The sequence below is a fragment of the Melanotaenia boesemani genome, chromosome 10 (genome assembly GCF_017639745.1).
Source record: "Melanotaenia boesemani isolate fMelBoe1 chromosome 10, fMelBoe1.pri, whole genome shotgun sequence".
Taxonomy (NCBI): Eukaryota; Metazoa; Chordata; class Actinopteri; order Atheriniformes; family Melanotaeniidae; genus Melanotaenia; species Melanotaenia boesemani.
In genome coordinates this window covers 13,136,652-13,156,848 of record NC_055691.1, presented here as the reverse complement: position 1 = coordinate 13,156,848, position 20,197 = coordinate 13,136,652, and the positions used below count along the sequence as shown (strand labels likewise).

At 40.1% G+C, this 20,197-nt stretch overlaps 1 protein-coding gene across 1 annotated transcript in view; it reads left to right on the top strand.

The window, feature by feature from the left end:
• Positions 1-20,197, top strand: part of trhr2 (thyrotropin releasing hormone receptor 2) — a 73,333-nt gene that overhangs the window by 19,513 nt on the left and 33,623 nt on the right. Inside the window, exon 3 of the mRNA XM_041996106.1 lies at positions 11,112-11,244. Within this exon, the coding sequence (XP_041852040.1) occupies positions 11,112-11,244 (133 nt within the window). The remainder of the gene's footprint in view (positions 1-11,111; positions 11,245-20,197) is intronic.

Sequence of the window (20,197 nt, the reverse complement as noted above, 5' to 3'; positions counted from 1 at the left end):
AACTCCCACTACGCAAAAACCCCCAGAATCCAGAGACATCTTTGCCTGGATACCCCCAGACATGCTTCATGCATGGGGATATCTGTTGTGGATACTCTCTGGCCATGACAGTTTCAGATTTCATGTCCGGAGCTTATCAACTCTGGACGTGGGGCCACTTTGATACTGATAGAATCTGTAGTTCAGATTTGCCCCGAATATCGGATACTAGCCAAGGCCCATATCGGGAGAGTATCACCACACTGGAGATATACTGACAGGATATTTCAAGATTCTACTCAAGTCAAATCTGGTGATTTCTGATGCCAGTCCATCTGTCATATCTGGGGTCAGGATTCTGTATATGTGTCCTGCAGCCATATCTGTAGTCCGTACACAAGTAATGTCTGTTGTCTGAAAATTTCAAGATATTGTTCATATGAGTACACTGGTATTTATCAGTTCTAATGAAAAAAAATATCAGGCTACCACCTGTTTTAATTGTAAAAGCATTTAAAAACATTAAGCGAAAAATTACCAACTATTTCACTCCATAAACATTTTAATAAAAAACATGCATTCGCAGCCAACATTAATTAAAAAAAATAAACACCATACCCATTCACAGCAAATACTTTAAAAATAAATATACCATAATAATTCACAGCAAACAATAAAAATAAATAACACCAAAAGAATTCACCAGCAAATAGAACACAAAATGCAACAGAGCAACCGAGTCTCCTTTAAGAGTTTACTTCACAGTCTTCTTCTGCCATATAGCAACTTTTTCCAGGAGGTGGGTCGCGGTTTGTGAAGCCAGCACATTGTATTGCACATGTCGACCTCGGTTCGGTTCCCTTCTTCCTGTTCTCATCCAAGGCCTTTTGGCATGTGCTCATGACCCTGGTGAGCCGGGTAGAACACCACTTTAGTGAGGTGTAATTATAACTTGTTTTGTCATCACTGCTTTCCTTGTCACTGACAAAGTTCGCATTCGCTCCTTTTAAATATGCAAGGTCCTCATGGTTAAGGACATCCTCTCCAGTTCTCACCCATTTTTGTCTAGCTGTGGAACAAGAAAAGACAAGTTCATTTTAGCTATATCCAAAAAAATCTAATGTAAAAAAAACTTGTTCATATTTAATTTGAAAAACTAAACTTGAAGGTAAAGTGTAGGCTATATTTTATGTGAAAAGCCATGCCTAATTAGTTTAGATAAGAGGTCAGATGTTATGTAGAGATCAGGTATTCTTCAAGAACATGTGACTGATAGATGGAAAAAAGGAAATGGTTTCCTTGTTGGTTTAGAATTTCACTAAGTTATATAGATCGATCTATGACAAGACGGTATATTCAAAATATGGATGATATTCATTAACCATACACACAACACCACCACTTCCTGAATAAATGGATGGACTCTGTTTAAGTCGTCAAAATGTTCCTGTTACAATGCTCCTCATTATTCCTATAATCTAGCCATTAATTTTTTTGCTATATATCATGTACAAAACCATATAACAAAAGGTAATTAATGCAAGGAATACAAGGCATTAGTGAAGATTCTTATACATTACTAATTTTACAGATCATATGGTATTTCCAAGTTCAGTTACACAGACAGCTGTAGATTTATTTAAGACAGCTCATTACGCCTACTCGTCATGAGCTTTATGTGTTGCTTTGTCCATTTATGTACAGCACTTTGTTTCAGCTGTGGTTGTTTTAAAGGGATTTATAAATAAAGTTGAGTTGAGTTGAGCTGAGTTCCGTCTCTTCACCCCCTCCTTGGTTCCATCTCTCTCCATTCTTTCATAAGATTTTAAATTTTCGAAAACCCGGTTACATGCTCCTGGTGTATGTGATAAAAAAGAGGTTAGCATATTTTTTAAACATGCTTATTTCCATCGTAGAACTTGACATCAGATGGCCATTTTAATTATCCACTGGGGGTGAAATATAAACGCCAGCAATTTCTACGTCACCACATTACACCCAACTTCACACTCATGCATAATACATACATTTAATTTGGTGGAAGCTCCATTTTGGTTCCACATCTTCAATAGCCTGGGTAACTGCAGCTGTCACTTCCTAGTTGTGTGGTGTCCGGAAGCTGAAAAAACGACACATACATTTTACAAAAGTTGCTGATAGTTTTGTAGACATTCCGAAAACATTAGAATGAAAGAAACCTACTTGTGACTTGGCCTGACCTTCCACTGGAGCTGCTCTCTTAGATGTTTATGTGTTTGACTGACCAGAGTCTAAAATATATATATATATATATATATATATGTATATGAATTATAGTGTGAGTATTTACATTAAAACCTCTACATTAATAGCAAAGTAATAAACAAACGGGCCCATAGGCTGTCTGATGTTACTATACCTTACTATTCTAAATATTTTTTAAGCGTGGTATTTCGACACACATAGGGCATTTTTGCTCGCTCTCAAAAGCAAATACATACAGAAAGTTTGACAGGATCTTTGAGTCTGGTGTACTGTAACCTCTTATATTTGTTAAGCCAACACAGTGCACCAAAGAAAAAAATGTTTTCGTTTTTAAAAATGTTCGTTTTCGACATCTTCTGTGGCTGGTTAGTATCGCTGTTCTGTCAGTTTAGCATACATTGTCAGATCAGCATACGGATAGTGCAAACTGATGACTGCACCTAACCCTAACCCTAACTTTAACTTGCATGCACATTAACATAATGTATGCTACTCTGATGCCTATGCTAAACTGACAGAACACTGGCATTGTTTTTAAACAGTCTGGTCATGTGACTTGGCAGGCAATGGATGTGTGCAACAGTGCAATCACAGTTCTCTTTACTGGTGCGTCGGAAATACGTCACAAGCGTAGCTCTCACCATGTTGGAGAGAAAACCCCAATGCTAGGAAAATAACACCAAAAAAGAAATTCTTATGGGATGCTGGTTTTGGAAATATAAATTGGCATAAAATGTGGCTTGTTCCTTTTAAATTCTGTATCTCAAACACAATCAGAGAATTTCACTTTACAATTTACTACATAACATTTACCCATCTAACACATATACAGTGGGGACAGAAAGTATTCAGACCACTTTCAATTTTTTACTCTTTGTTTTATTGCAGCCATTTGCTAAAATCAAAAAAGTTCATTTTATTTCTCATTAATGTACACTCAGCAACCCATCTTGACAGAAAAAAACAGAAATGTAAAAATTTTTGCAAATTTATTAAAAAAGAAAAACTGAAATATCACTTGGTCATAAATATTCAGACCCTTTGCTGAGCAGAAGCACCCTTTGGAGCTAGTACAGCCACGAGTCTTCTTGGGAATGATGCAACAAGTTTTTCCACATCTGGATTTGGGGATCCTCTGCCATTCTTCCTTGCAGATCCTCTCCAGTTCCGTCAGGTTGGATGGTGAACATTGGCGTACATCCATTTTTAGGTCTCTCCAGAGATTCTCAATTGGGATTAGGTCAGGGGTCTGACTAGGCCAGTCAAGAATGGTCACAGAGTTGTTCCAAAGCCACTTCTTTGTTACTATAGCTGTGTGCATAGGGTCATTTACTTGTTGGAAGGTGAACCTTCGGCCCAGTCTGAAGTCCGGAGCACTCTGGAAGAGGTTTTCTTCCAGGATATCGCTGTACTTCATCTTAATTCATCTTTCCGTCAATTGCAACCAGTCGTCCTGTCCCTGCAGCTGAAAAACACCCCCATAGCATGATGCTGCCACCACCATGTTTCACTCCCATCTCCCTACTGCATCTCTGGAGCTCAGCCACAGTGATCTTTGGGTTCTTCTTTACCTCTCTCACCAAGACTCTTCTCCCACGATTGCTCAGTTTGGTGGGATGGCCAGGTCTAGGAAGAGTTCTGGTCATCAGAAACTTCTTCCACTTAAAGATTATGGAGGTCATTGTGCTCTTAGGAACCTTGAGTGCTGCAGAAATTCTTTTGTAACCTTGGCCATATCTGTGCCTTGCCACAATTCTGTCTCTGAGCTCTTTGGGCAGTTCCTTCGACCTCATGATTCTCATGTGATTCTCGTGCCTTTCCTAATCAAGTCCAATCAGTTTAATTAAACACAGCTGGACCCCAGTGAAGGAGTAGAACCATCTCAAGGAGGATCAGAAAAAATGGACAGTCTGTGAGTTAAATATGAGTGTGACAGCAAAGGGTCTGAATACTTATGACCATGTTATATTTCAGTTCTTTTTTTAATAAATTTGCAAAAATTTCTACATTTCTGTTTTTCCCGTCTTTTCAGTGTCTGTGAAATAATAGAAGTCTGAAAATAGCTTATCTACACCAGATGAACTCACATCCCTTCATATGCATTGGTAGGCATGGTTTTCTATGCCTGCAAGGTGAGAAAGCGCCTCTCTGCATCTGGAAGGAGGGCTTTGAGGTTTTAAAAAATTTCTCGTGACGTAGAGAAGCACCAATACGGCTCTACATCACAAAAATGTAACCTGGTTTTAGCCTGTAGAGGGCGCTATGAGCCATTGTTTATCCACAAAACACAGTTTTTAAAATAAATTTGAAAAATACAAATTCTATCAGCGGTATATGTGATTATCATCACAAATACGTAAAACTGTGTTGTTTACAGCTAAAAAAAACAACACATTTTTAGGTGCACCACCCCTTTAATACCTTCGTAAAGTTGTTTTTATAATATTTGTAGCTCACCATCTGATTTATGATCATATGAAAACTATGAAATGAGGAAGATCAGGTTTCATTGCACATCTTTATTATTATTTTTGTCATTCAGTTTATTATTTTTCCTAATCTATTTCTCTTCTGCCTGTAAGTCAGTAAGTCAAGTTTACTTGCAAATTAGGGCCGGCTGGTCCATCATTTCTACTTAGGAGACGTTGGTATTCACCAGGTTAAGAAGAAAGATACAAACATTTCCGTGGTCTACAAACATGTTTATGAATCTGACAGGACTTTTGTAAAAAAAACTTCTTAAGTACAACTTAAGAACAAATTTAAGAAGATTCGTAAGAAGATATTGGTGATTAAAGCCCAATAAAATTATCTCATCAATAAACAATAATAAGACATGTAAGACCCAAAAGTAACAGAATAAAAATAGATAAGAAAGTCTGTTAAAAATAATAAAAACTAACTGATACAAAATGACATTAATATCATCTCAGTGCTAATGTTGCTGCAGAAAACCATTGTTTTCTTAGAAAATAAGACATAGCAAGTAATTGTAAAGAAATAATAGAAATAGAAAAAGTAGTGGCATGTGTCTGTAATGATGTCTCTCAGAAGACCTGGAAATTCAGCTACACACACAATGATTGAGATTTGAACACAATACGGTTTATTGTAATCAGGGAATGGAGGAGAGAAACAGGATCCAGTCCGACAGAGAGTGGTGGGAAATTCCTGAGAACTGCAGGGCACAGGATCCTGAAAAGACTGTCACAATGATATTCTGCAGTCTCTTGTGAATAATCACAATGAAATAATTTGTAAGAAAAAAGAATCTACAAGTGATGACTCACCTAGAACCTTGGCTGGGGCAGTACCACAAAGAGCATCACGATGTCCTACTAACAATAAAAAACAAACAAACAAACAAAAAAAACAAAACAAAAAAAAAAAAACAAGAACCAAGAACAAAATAAAGCAAGGAGAAAAGTCTAGCTGTACTTTGCCATGTAATTGAAAAAAAAAAAAAATCCTTATTTACCTAAAGATCAAAGTTGCATTAATGGGTCAGTATGTGAGATCTGTGTGATCTGGCGGATTAAATGGCAAACAGCAAGCAACTGAATACTACCCAGTGGACCCTCCACTTTCAGTGTGTTTTTATTTTTTATTTGTGCATAATTGGCTATACATTCTTTCATAACTATTATTGTCATCTTTGTTCATTGATAAGCTTTATTGACCATGGGACACCTGGACGTTTATACCTGTTGTGTTAGCACTCTGTACCGCCTGATTTTAACCATGTGTATTTCATTTGAAAAACATGGCAGCTGGCAGTTTAAACACTTTTTGCCTGTGAAATGACTGCCTGACCAGAAAGCTCCTGGAGGTTGGAGGGAGCATGCCCCATGACCCTACCAGCTCCTAGGTTGTGAATCTGAGTCTTGGATTTGACTGCTAGATTCCCAAACCAATTGGTGATATCATACTGCAACATGGGTTCTTTTTTAGCTCTGTAAAAAATAAATGTTTTTACAAACACCAAATAAACAGAGTCTACGCAGATAATGAAAGTGCTGGGGAATTCTGGCAGCCTGGTTCTGCTGGAGAGCTCCTGGCTATAAAGCATTACAAATGATTAAACCAGAAAACACCTCACATGTTCAATCAGTGTCTGTGTTTGTTCTCTCTGCCAAGCCGGAACTCAAGAGATTAAAGAACAATCCTAGTGCCACAGCAGTAATGATGTGACCTCTGCTTATTTCCAGTTTTATGCCACCTGTGACTGAAATGCTGTATGAACTGTGTTCAAACACAGCAGCTCAGACCTGCATTAACGACTCAGTGCTGTGTATTAGTTGGATAAAAATAAAACCTGTAAAAACAACAGTGGTTCTTGTAGAATATCGAGTGGCGATTACATATTTAAAAAAAGCTTTATTTGTGGCTGAACAAGGCAGAAACATGAACAGGTGGGTAAACTCCACAACAGACTCTTTGTAGGATGTAACTCCCCCCTAATAGGAGTTGTCATAAAGTGGTGTAGTAAGTGTAAGTAGGTGCAACCTTATTATTATTCAAAATCCATCCATCCATTTTCTGCCACTTATCTGGAGTTGGGTCGTGGTGGCAGTTGCCTAAGCAGGGAAACCCAATTCAACCTTAAACATCAATAAGAACTTTTCTGGAAACGTACCATATGGAAAACCTTATTTAAACATGTGCAGGTCTACTGGAATGGTTTAGCTGTCGTCATGAACATTTCAAAAATCACATTTTAAATGGTCATGATTACATGACCCCCCACCGCCCCACCACCACCACCAAAGGCCATATCCATGCATTGCACCATAAAGACAATACAAATCCAATCCTTTCCAGGGATGGCCCGGCAGAGGTGTAGAGATGAGGGGCCTTAGGGATGACAATTCTGCATCCACATATGACAAGGATGTCAGTCTCTGACAGTTAGCTTTTACTTTAATGTATGCTTGGACATTCGATGGCACTTTGTCTTTGTATTCAGGCCAGCGATTTCTTATGAGTCTAATGAGAGTCTCAAGTTTGTTGTTGTCTGCAGTGGCTGCCTTTATTCTGTCCATTTGGCTCGGAGAGGCTGGGATGCCCTGCACCACAACGCTACCTCGCTTTTCAGCTGGTGTGGCAGCATCGAGAGATGTCAACACCATGGCACTGCTCAGTTTGGAGTTTATCCTGTAAGAGGTTGGCAGAATGTCTTCACTGACTTGTTTAATTTAGTCAAGCCCACGTAGATCCTGGCCTTGCTTCTTTTGGAGCATGGGAAAGGGAACACGGCATGCAGTGTGTACAACATGTGGTACTGTATCCTCTCTTAACTTGATTTTTACTGGTTCAGTCTGGAGCGCAATGCTCCCCACAGGGTTGTTGGCTATCCAACCTTGTGTATGTGCTCATCTTTCTGCTCCGATGTTGCAATGCTCAGACAGTTCATAGAGAGATAAAACTCTCCATTTTTTCCCCTGGCCGCTGGGCATGCTGGTGAAAACATGCTCTTTCGTGTATTTGTATATGTTTCTTAGCGGGAAAAAGACGTCATCGAACTTTACTAGCACAATCTTAACGTTTGGAAGATCTGATTGGCCATATTAAGCCGTCAGGCTCTCCCCATGATGTTGTCCTGGTTTCCTGAAAACCGTTTTTCCTACTACAGAGCAGGCAGTTCTGGACATTATCAACAGTAGTCGGTCATCTGGAGTTGTTTCGTTGAGTGTTAAACATGCTGTGGTCCAGCCCCTATTTGATGGCAGCATGCTGGTGAAATTCATACCCTTCTTGAGGCTGCCTTTTATTTCTAAAATCTTAGAAAAAGTTGTCCACACTCAACTCAAGTTGTTTTTAGATGAACATGATGTCCTGGAGGTGTTCCAGTCTGGCTTTAAAACTCTGCACAGCACCGAGTCAGCTTTGATAGGAGTGTTTAATTACATCCTCTTAGCTAATGACTCCGGTGAACACATTAACTTATTTTTTTGGACTTAACAGCAGCTTTCATTTATTTATTTTTTTATTTTTTTTACCCTGTCCTGTCCAGCATCCTAACATACAAAACGGTGGTCTGTGTGACATATTTTGCTTGACAGATTTGCTCTACCACGGGAGACATGCAGTGACGTGCGGTCAGGGAAGGCAGGTGAGGCAGTGCCTCATGATAAAGGAAAAAAAAAACATACAATAAATATTAATATTTTCCACTGATCTGTGTTAAAAATGCATTTTCAGTATGACTCTAACACGTTTTTTACAGTTAATTAAGTAAAAATTGTCAAATTTGAGTATTTCCTGATCAAATCCAGTGCAGAAACCCCGGTGGAGGCATGGATGAGCTGTGCCTCAGCTCTGACTGTGCCATCCAATACAAACTGGGTTGCATGACATGTGCCGTTTTCTTTATTCTTTATTTCTTTCTTTTATTGCCAATATGAACTTTACAGAAATATTTGTTATACACCATGACTCTCTACAGTCTGTGTAATCTATTTAATGTTTTTGTGAGAGAAATATTCCCGTTTATTATACAATAAAGTGCAGAGAAAAGTCAGCAGGTGAGGCAAACAGTACTCTGCCTCACCTCAAGGGGGCACACTCACACACCAACACAGTGTGTGAGTGTTGCCAACTTAGCAACCTTTTTTTTTTTGTTTGTTTATTTTTTAAAGCAACTAGCGACAAATCTAGCGACTTTTTAAGTATTGGAGACTTTTGTAGACTGACGTGTATGAAAGTAGTTTATTCTTCTCAATGAGGAGTGGGTGCTGCTGCGCAGGCCCCTCTCCTGTCCAAAAGCAATCAGAAGAGGCTTCTGGCAGCAGCAGTAGCTGCATTCAGAGCAGGAGATGAACATCTGTTTCATGACCAGGCTGAAAATGAAACGTTCAAAGCTGGTGCAGGATGATCTCATGCTGGCTTACCGTCAGATATTAATGTCTGTTAATGAAGAATGTAGAGGAAAACATACGTCCCCCCACAGTAATGGTGGCAGAGTTTATGTTTGGGGGTAAGTAACCATTTTCCTTTATTTGTGTCACCATTTTGAAGAATGTGGGGGCCAGTGTTGACCAGAATTCTTTTTAGAACTCTGCTGGGAAGCTTTTTTTTACAGGGCATATGTTTAAGGGCATCATGTAGCTCCTCCACTGTGAGGGGGGAATCTAAGGCCGTGACTTGTTCCTGCTGTAAACCTGGAAGATTCTATATTGTTAAGAAAATGATGGATATCGTTGTCTGATGGATCTAAGTGTGATGTATACAGAGTTTGATAGAAATCTCTAAAGATGTTGTTTATTGCATCTGGCTCATGCATAATATTACCTACTGAATCTTTAACTGCTGATATGGTAGATTTTTTTAAATTTATTTTTAACTGGTTAGCTAAAAATCGTCCAGATTTATTACTGTGTTCAAATGTCTCCAAGCGTAATCTTTGCACCAGAAATTCTGTTCTCTTGTTAATTATTTAATTTAATTCCAGTCTAGCCTTCCTTATTTGGTTCATCGTTGGTTCATCTGGTGAAGCACTGTAGGCATCCTCTAATGATGTAATTCTTAGTTCTAATTCTAATATTTTTGAGTTTTTTTTCTTTTTTATTATGTGATGCAAAAGAGAGAATTTTGCCTTGCATTACCGCCTTACCTGCTTCCCACAGAACACATGCTCACACTCCTGATTTGTCATTGTTTTCTAAGTATATAGCCCATTCTTTTGTAAAGTAGCTGATAAAGTCAAGATCTTTAACCAACGCTGTATTAAATCTCCAGCTTTTAGTCGGTGCTGTGATTCTCGTGTTCCTCAAAGTGAAGGAAACTGGTGCATGGTCGCTGATAGTGATGGGGTGAATCTGGGTCTCTGAAATCTCACTCACCAAAGAGCTGCTAACCAGAAAATAATCTAGCCTAGAGTATGAATGGTGAACTGAAGAAAAGAAGGTGTACTCTCTATATTAGGGTGAAAAAAAGAAAACGAACCCATAAAAAATGAAGTCAATTTTTGTGAACAAACAAGCTCTGTAGTGAAGTCAGGCGTTTCCACATTAGCTAGCTAAGATCAAACAGTAATCCATGACTTCACTACATCTGCAATCCTCTTTATTTTTGGATTAGCCAGTCCTCCCTCGCATGCCGCCAGTTGGTGCAAAATGCAGCTGCATGCCTCCAAGCTGGAGTACGAAAGAGGGAGCACATAACCCCCATCCTGGCCTCCTTCTATTGGCTGCCAGTGCACCACAGAGTTCATTTTAAGATTCTTTTATTTGCTTTTAAATCAGTCTGGCCGTTCCTTGCTCTCTGAGGTACTCCACCCCTACGCTCCGGTGCAGGTCAGATGACCTGCTGCTCCTGGACGTACCGAGGTCCAAACAGAAGCTCAGAGGGCACCAAGCTTTTTCAGTTGCTGGTCTAAAAATATGGCATGAGCTCCCCCTCCACATAAGACAAGCTTCCTCATTGTCCATTTTAAAAACTTTTCTTAAAACTGATTTTTTTCTCTGGCTTTCAGCCCATCATGAGACTCTGTTTCTGTTTTAGTGTGCCGTGGTGTGTTTAATTTTTTGGTTTTATTATTTATTTATTTATTATATTATTTATTTCCCTGTTAATTGTTATATTTTCTGTGTTGCTTTGTCTGTTATGTACAGCACTTTGTTTCAACTGTGGTTGTTTGAAAGGGTTTTATAAATAAAACTTGAGTTTCCAGTCTGGCCATTCTGTCGGCTTATCAAAGGGAAACTTCTTTTTCAGTGAAAGTCTGGTCCTGGTAACTTCTGACACCATGTAGAATGACGAGTCCCCAGTCCCCCAGTGGGAGTTGCTGTAAAGCTGTGTAAAAAAGAGTCGTAAGCAATTAACATCAGTGATGCTTTGGTGCATCACTACATGGCAGTTCTGACCTTCTGTTTCTTCCTCACATGCAGGTACATCGCTATCTGCCATCCCATGAAGGCTAAGACAGTGTGCACGGTGTCCCGCGCCATCAGGATCATTGCAGGGGTTTGGATCTCAACCTGCATCTACTGCATGCAGTGGTTCTTCCTGGTGGACATTCAGGTTAGATGTCTGATGGGTAAAAACAGCATCTGAATACATGGTTATAAACTTTGAGATGTCAAAGTTTGTGTGGACTGTTGACCCATACATTATAGGTTTAAGCCCTGAAGGTTAAACTCTTAAAAACAAACCATTTATGACAGACAGCAAAATAGAAAAAAGGAAAGGGGGTGGGGTTGGGAAGGTATCGATATCACTATCATTACCTCTACTGATACTTTTGCCTCTTAAAAATGCAACACGACTTTCCAACCTTAACACTCATTTTCTGACTTGTCTGATGCCACAAAGACATCTATTATCTACATTTATGGAGCCATCGCTGTCTAGCAGCGTTCTGAGACTGAGAAACCATTTCACTACTTTTTCTTTCTGTACGCTGCATGATGTTGCAGCTGAGAGTCATGTTACTGCAAAACAAGCTAATCCTTAGCTCGGCTATTAGTTTTTATGAATTGATTGGATGAATGAACCGGCTTGAATTGATTATGTCTGTAAAATAAAGGAAAATCACTTGATCGTACATTAATATCTTATTGCAAGTATAATTTGAAATATGACTAAAATTCATCATTAAAAATAACTGAAAATAATAAAATAACAAAAAAAATAAAATTATAATAAAATATGGTAATGAGTAAATCAATAAAATAATTCAAATAAATATCAAATATCAAATTTCCACAAGTCTCCAATAACATCATCATATGTGGTGTTTTGGTTTTCAAAAAAGTGAATGTTTTTCTCGTCTGTCTATGTCTACTTCGAAATACATGTACAATCAACAGGCTCTGTCGGACATCTGCAAAAGCAAGATTTGCAACATTTTGTACAAGACAACAACAGACGCCTAGGGAGCTTGGACTACTCTGTAAGCCTGCAATCACAATGGACTTGTCTGCTACTCCTCCCCCGAAAAGGAAGCGTTGGAAGCAGTGTGCGAGGAAGCAGAAGAGGGGTAAGCGTGGAGGTATCAAGGCTAGGCTAGCGGCTAATCTAACTCGCCCAGCAATACCATCTGCCCTTCTGGCAAACTTATGATCATTGGACAATAAAATGGACCACATACGATGGCTGAGGTCAGCGAATCGGACAGTGAGTAACTGTTGTGTGCTTGTTTTCATGGAAACATGGCTGAACGACAACATTCCCGCCTCTTTCTGTGTCTAAATCCGTGATGCACGGTGCCGGGATGGAGTTTTTGATCATAAGGTGCTGTCCTTTCTATCTGCCCAGGGAGCTTATTGCGATCTTGCTAGTTGGACTTTACATCCTTCCCACCAACAACAACGATAGGAGTGCAGCACTTAATGAACTGTACCAGGCCATCAGTGAACAACAGACACCACACCCAGACGGCTTCACCATCCTCGCTGGAGATTTTAATCATGCTGATCTCAAGACTGTCCTTCCAAAATTTCACCAGCATGTTGATTTCCCAACAAGAGGAAACAATATTTTGGACCTGGTCTACACTTCACACAAAGCCACCCCCTCCCCCACATCGGACTCTCTGATCACCTCACTGTTATGCTAATGCAAGCATACAGACAGAGAGTGAAAGTCACCAAACCAGTTCAGAAGCACGTAAGAGTGTGGCCAGAGGAGGCCTAACTGGAAGCCATGGCTGACAGGGGACATCATCACCAAGGGTCTTCTGACCACATAGTGCAGAGACAACAACCTCCTGCTGAACGTCAGCAACACCAAAGACATTGTTGTCAACTTCCAGAGAAACAACACCCAACACTGACCATCGATGGTGCTGCTGTAGAGAGAGTGAGCAGCACCAAATTCTTGGGGGTGCACATCAGTGAAGACCTCTCCTGGATTACCAACACTGCATCGCTGGCAAGGAAAGCAGCGGCGCCTCTACTTCCTGCACAAACTCAAGCAGGCAAGAGCCCCACCACCCATCATGACCACGTTCTACAGAGGAACCACTGAGAGCATCCTCTCCAGCTGCATCACTGTGTGAGGCAGGAGCTGTACCAACTACAACAGGAGAGACCTTCAGCGCATGGTGAACACAGCTGAAAGGATCATTGGTGGACCACTGAAGGACATATACACCACTGGCCTCACCCGCAAAGCCATCACAATTGTGAGCGATGCAATCCACCCTGAAGCCCTCTAACCCACTAATTGACTGCCACTTTCCACACCTCTGTTGCTATTACTGACTGCCTTTGCACTACTAACATGAACATACAACTCTTTGCTTGTACATAGTACCGCAACTTATATGTACAACTCCTTCCTTGTACATTGTACCACAACCCTGTTTTGTGCAGCATGTGGCCTGATTTCCAATGTGGTACATCTGGGTCTAATGGAAACTTTGTGTTGTGCAAACATAAATTTATATTTAAGACCATTTTAATTTAATTTTAATTTTATTCTACTTTATTAATCCCAGCTCAGAAATTCTTTCTCTGCATTTAACTCATCCTAGTGTCTAGGAACAGTGGGCTGCCAGATTCCAATGCCCGGGAAACAGTCGGGGGTTGAGGGCCTTGCTCAGGGGCCCACAGTGGTTTACCTTAGTTGCCACTCAGAAAACTGATGTAATTAAATATATAAGTTCAGTTTAATTAAAAATCCTATTAAGGTGAGACAAATTCAAGTTTTTTCTTTACATTGTGTCAAGGAAAGAAAAGGTTTTCACAAGATTTTCGACCATTATGACTGTTTAGTTCCAGAAACCTATTTTAATAATCATGAAGTAAATACGGAACAATGATTAAATACAGTTTGATATGTTAATATGAGACGCTGCAGAGCAAAACCACAAGTTTGGACTTCATTAGGTCTGCCTTCTGTCACCCCGTCATCCACTTCATCAGGTCCACTTTCTAGTTCAAGGTCATCCTCTTCATCAGGACCGCCTTCTAGTACCGGGTCATCCTCTTCATCTGGTTTGCCTTCTTGTACTGGGTCGTCCTCTTCATCAGGTCCGTCTTCTAGAACCAGGTCCTCCTCTTCATTGAGTCCACCTTCTAGTACCCCGTCGTCCTCTTCATCAGGTTTGCCTTCTTGTACTGGGTCGTCCTCTTCATCAGGTCCGTCTTCTAGAACCAGGTCCTCCTCTTCATTGGGTCCACCTTCTAGTACCAGGTCGTCCTCTTCATCAGGTTTGCCTTCTTGTACTGGGTCCTCTTCATCAAGACAGCCTTCTAATAAAAGGTCGTCCTCTTCATCAGGTCCTCCATCTATTAATAGGTTTCCCTCTTCATCAGGACCGCCTTCTAGTACTGGGCCGTCCTCTTCATCAGGTTCACCTTCTAATACCGTGTCAGATCTTTTTTCCCCCACATCCCAAAGCAGCTCTACTGGACTGAGATCTGGTGGCTGTGGAGGCCGTTGGAATCCAGTAATTATTAAAATAACATTTTGACCATGTTACATTTTCAACAGCATACAATATTAATTCCCAAACATTATCCTAATTTATTAATTTACAATATAGTCATAATTATCTTGTACTATCATACAAAAATACACTTGCATATTATTCAGTTTAAATCTGGCAATTTTTATAGTATATTTTCAGTTGCTTTTTTAAACAATAAGCAGTGTATTGTTGTATAATATTTTGTGGTAGTGAGTTTCACTCATGCATGGCTCTAAACATCTCTGTACGTTGGCTGAAACTGGTTTTACATTTTGACAGAGTGAAACACAGTCCTACTGCGTGCCTTGTTGAGTACTTATGTGTGGTTTTGCTAAAAGGAAGTTTCTGCTAAAACATAGATGGTGTTTTTGTCATAATATTATTTAAAAAAATTAATCAGTGAATATAACCATCTATCCTTCGCCCAAAACCAGGAGAGTCGACTGTGCATTTTAACAACATTTGTCATAAAACCACATAATCATTTATTATCATTACTAGTTTGTATTTTCTCATTATAATATTTTTTCTTCTTTATTTTGTTTTCTTTAGTTACAGAGTTTCCTAGTTTGTGATATGTAGGCCATTCTGACTGAAATTCAGATTTAACTGCAGTCAGCTCAGCTTGATATCTTTTTAGCATTTGTTTTTTAAAATCATCATCTAACCATGGAGTGTTTAAATTGCATACAGTAAACTTCTTTACAGGTGCATGTTTGTTCACTATATCTTTTAACAACTTATCAAATATCTGAAAAGCTTCTTCTGGGTCTTTCTCTACAAGAATGTTTGACCAGTTGGCTCTTTTTTGTCTCTTCTATATGTTTATCCAGATTAAAATTTTTGAACATTCTTTTTCTTATAATTTTTGGACTTGGAATTTTTGTTTTCCTTACTTAAATTATGGTCACTGAAACCTACGGGAGTGGATGAAGAGTCAGTGCAGAGATGTGACATGTTTGTGAAGATATGGCCAATACAAGTAGATGCTTTGGTTTTCAAAACTTCTATAACTTATTCTAGTTGATTCATTTATAATTTGTGTTAGATCAAAAGCAGCAGACACCATCACAAGTTTTGATTTCACTGGACAGTTATAAGAACCCCAGTCAATGTTAAAGTCTCCCAATCAACAAACTTCACTGTTTGTATTAGTGACAAGATTCAGCATCTGACAAATATTTTCTAAGTAAGCATTTTTAGTATTTGGGGGTCTATAGTAACAGCCGATTAGTAGTGGCTTGAGGTGTTTTAAATGAAGCTGTATCCAAATGACTTCAACTGTGTCCTGGATTAGATCTGTTAGATCTGTTGTACTTTCACTGGTATATGACTTTGAACAAAAATTGCAACTCTTCCCCCATTTGCATTTCTGTCTTTGCAAAATTAATTGTATCCATTCCTAGTGACCTATCATCAAATATTGAGTCTAAATGAGTTTCAGAAATTGCCAGCACATGGAATTTATTTAAAGCTATTATTTTTTGTAGTTGACATATTTTGTTTCCAATACTACAAATATTAATATGTGCAATTTCTAACTTAGTATTTGAAGAATTGTGTGACATTGTATTTGTTGTGTTTCATTATATTAGACATCTATGATTCCATTTTGTTCATTTTAGTTGATATTGTTTGAGCAAGCATTTTAACCCCACCTTATCTGTATTTGTCTAAATCTTTGAGTTCTCTAATAAACACCACTTTGGTTCCATCGTTGAGTTGTATTGTACCTTACAATGTCTTGTCCATGTTGCCTTAATCTTGTTTTGATTTTTCAGAATACGTGCATGTCTGGCAATCTCTGCATTTTTGGGAGTCAAGTGCTCATTTAAGTTTTTTTTTTCTTTTGATTGTTTAAGTAACTCAGTTTTATGTTTCCTATTCCAAAACCGGACAATTATAGCTGGTTTTGCCGTCCCATCCCTTTTAGGAAGGGGGTAACATGCTTCGACGTGTCTACTCTGGATGGCCATGTCCTTACTCTCAAAGAACTTTACAATTTGCTGTTCAAGTGTTTCTAATTCTTCCACTGGCGCATCCTCTCCCTCACCCCTATCAGTTGTAACAGCTCTGGCATATGTTCTATGTTTTTTTTTTTCAGGCCTTGAATGACTATGTCATTCACTTGTGAATATTGTTCCAGATCATCAAATCTTTTTTCTAATTTTGAAATTTCTTTGTCTTTTTCTTTAACAATGTTCTCTAGTTCATTTACCTTTTCCATTAGATTTAATAGTTTTTCTTGTTGTGTTGCTACTTTAGTGATCTAACCAGACATGAAGTTTAGTGTTTTTTTAATTTCATCCAGTTCCTCATCAATTCCAGTGTTGCAACAATAACACGGCTCCTCTTACCAGTTAAACTGTAGCAGCAGTAGTGGTCCAGCTCTTCTCTCACCAGCCCCACCACAGCAGCAGCAGCCCAGCTCCTAGTATATCCAAATCTGCAGCTTTGACGCTTTATGTTAGCTTGACTAGCACTCTAGCCAGCAGAGACAGACAGCGACGACCAGCCCGCCCAAAGGCAGCCCTCCAACTTCCAAGCAAGGACAGATAATGTTGATTGGCGTTCAGAACTACCACAAACCAGAGAACAGCGAAGGAGGAGAAAAGAAGAAGGAAACCAGCTGGAGAGAGGAACAGTGTTTGCTCCTGGATCAGTTGGTCAAGGAGCATACAGTGTTTTGTGAGGTATATTTCATGAAAAACCACAAATATGATTCCTGCACAATCCAATCTGTAACATTTATTTAATTCACTGTCATCCTGTGTTTGGAGAATCTATCTCCTGCCTCTTCTGTCCGCCTTTCTGTCCTTTGCTGAGGGAACTCCTGAGCATCTTAAAAAAGTCCTCTTCCCTCCTAACAAATCTCACCTTAGGAACTCTCTGAAGAGCTAGGATTCTTTAGGAATAACTTTTATCTTTACTAGGATCTACTCTTCACTTTTAGGGGAAATTCTAAGAAAACATTATGATTCTCAGAATTTCCTTGAATTTGACCACTAGGAACAACTCTTTGCACTGAGAATCTTTAGGAATACGGCTCAAAAAGGCTTCATTTCCATAAATAAATCAGTTTTCTCAAATTCTTCTTAAGTTTCCATAAAAAAAAAAAAAAAAAAAAATACAATCCATTAATTTTTTGCTGCTTATCCGGAGTCGGGTCGAGGGGGCAGCTGCCTAAGTAGGGAAACCCAGACTTCTCTCTCCCTGGCCACATTCACCAGCTCATCCCGGGGGATCCCAAGGTGTTCCTAGACCAGCTGAGAGATGTAGTCTGTCCAGCGTGTCCTGAGTCTTCCCCGGGGCCTCTTTCCGGTGGAACGTTCCCGGAACACCTCACCAGGGTGGCGTCCAGGAGGCATCCTAACCAGATGCCCAAGCCACCTCATCTGGCTCCTCTCGATGCGGAGGAGCTGCGACTCTACTCTGAGCCCCTCCCGGATCACTGAGCTTCTCACCCTATCTCCAAGGGAGAGCCTGGCCACCCTGCGGAGAAAACTAATTTCGGCCGCTTGTACTTGCGATCTTGTTCTTTCGATCACTACCCACAGCTCGTGGCCACAGGTGAGGGTAGGAACGTAGATCGACCGGTAAATTTAGGCTCAGCTCCCTCTTCACCACGACAGACCGATGAAGAGTCCCCATCACTGCAGATGCTGCACCGATCTGCCTGTTTGATCTCCCGCTTCATCTTTCCCTCACTCGTGAACAAGACCCCGAGATATGTGAACTCCTCCACTTGGGGCAGGACCCTATTGCAGCCGGATTTCCAGCTGAGGACCATGGTCTCGGACTTGGAGGTACTGATTCTCATCTCAGCCGCTTCACAATCGGCTGCGAATCGCTCCAGTGAGAGCTGAAGATCACGGCCCGATGAAGCCAACAGAACCACATCATCCTCAAAAAGCCGAGACCCAATCTTGAGGCCACCAAAACACAACACCCCTCAACACCTCGGCTGCACCTAGAAATTCTGTACATAAAAGTTATGAACAGAATTGGTGACAAAGGGCAGCCTTGGCGGAGTCCAACCCTCACTGGAAATGAATCTGATTTACTGCCGGAAATGTGGACCAAGCTCTGACACCAATCATACTATCCAAAGGACTCTCCTCACCAGCACCCTTGAATAGACCATACCAGGGGGGCTGAGGAGTGTGATCCCCCTGTAGTTGGAGCAAAACCCTGCGGTCCCCCTTTTTGAAGAGGGGGACCACCACCACAGTCTGCCCATCCAGGGGAACTGTCCTCAATGTCCATGCAATGCTGCAGAGGTGTGTCATCCAAGACAGCCCTACAGCATCCAGAACCTTAAGGAACTCTGGTTGGACCTCATCCACCCGCTCATGTATGGATGGAGAAACCGAGGACTTATGAAACATTGAGTCAATTTTGACACAAATGCATGAAATTGGCTCACTGAGTTAAAACATTTAACACGGTCAAAGAGCGCTATCTGCTTTCTGTGGGTGTCTGATGCATCAGAGGGAAAGCGTTGAGGTTTTGTCACTGCACTTCTGGCATCCCTGTCTCATCTCTGACTATGTGTTCAATAAAGGACACATTTTCTACCAGGTGTTACTATCTTCTGCCGTTCATATTTATGATAAAAGGGGCTGTTAGGTAACACTGGTTTGGGTAACAGAATTATGATGTACTTTAAAGTTTAACAATCTTTAACAACAGTAGTAGCAACTCGCAGCTACATCTGAGGGAAGGGTGCGGGTGCAGCAGGGATAATGATTGTATTACGGATTTCATACAGCTGTAGTAAAATGTATTATGGGAAAAATGCTTGTGCAACTTCGTGATGTGTCATAGATTTTTATTTGAAAAGAAAATTTTTCTCAATGATGTTGGGCTTTAGTCTGCTCCTCTTCTGGAACACTACCTCTCCAGCTTTGGAGAAGACCCACTCGCAAGGCACAGATGTAGCTGGCATGTGTAAATACTGCTTAGCCATCCTGAATAGGTTGGGATGCACAGTTCTGCGAGTCCTGCAGAATTTGAGTGGTTCTTCTCCTCAGGACAGATAAGGTTCAGCTAGATGCTGCTGCACCTCCACTTGGGTTATGCTTTCTATCCAAACGATGGGTTAAATGACCGAGTTGAACAGTTAAAGCTACCTAAAAGTGGATTGAAAAGAAAAGCCAAAATTTGTGTTATTAAACTACTAGAAGTTGGGTGAAAATGACCCAATAAATTTGATCCCAAATCAGCATGTATAAATGGCAAATAATCATAAAACACATCATGTTTCAATATTTCTTTGAAAAAAGGGAAAACCATCTTAGTTGGTAAAAAAGTGCAAAAATAAAATGTGTGAAACTAAAAGGAAAGATGATAAAAAAAAGGTGATTATTCAAGTTAATTACTTCATATCTGGTTTTGTGTAGCTGATATACAAGATGAAAATGTTCTGAAACACCATCAGGTGCACTCAGAGGAGATGGATGTTCCATGGCTGTCCCATCTATTACCGGATGTACATGGGTAGTCCAGCGCACCTCTGCCAGCATCAGGAACATGGATCCTTTTCTGATGCATCAGGTA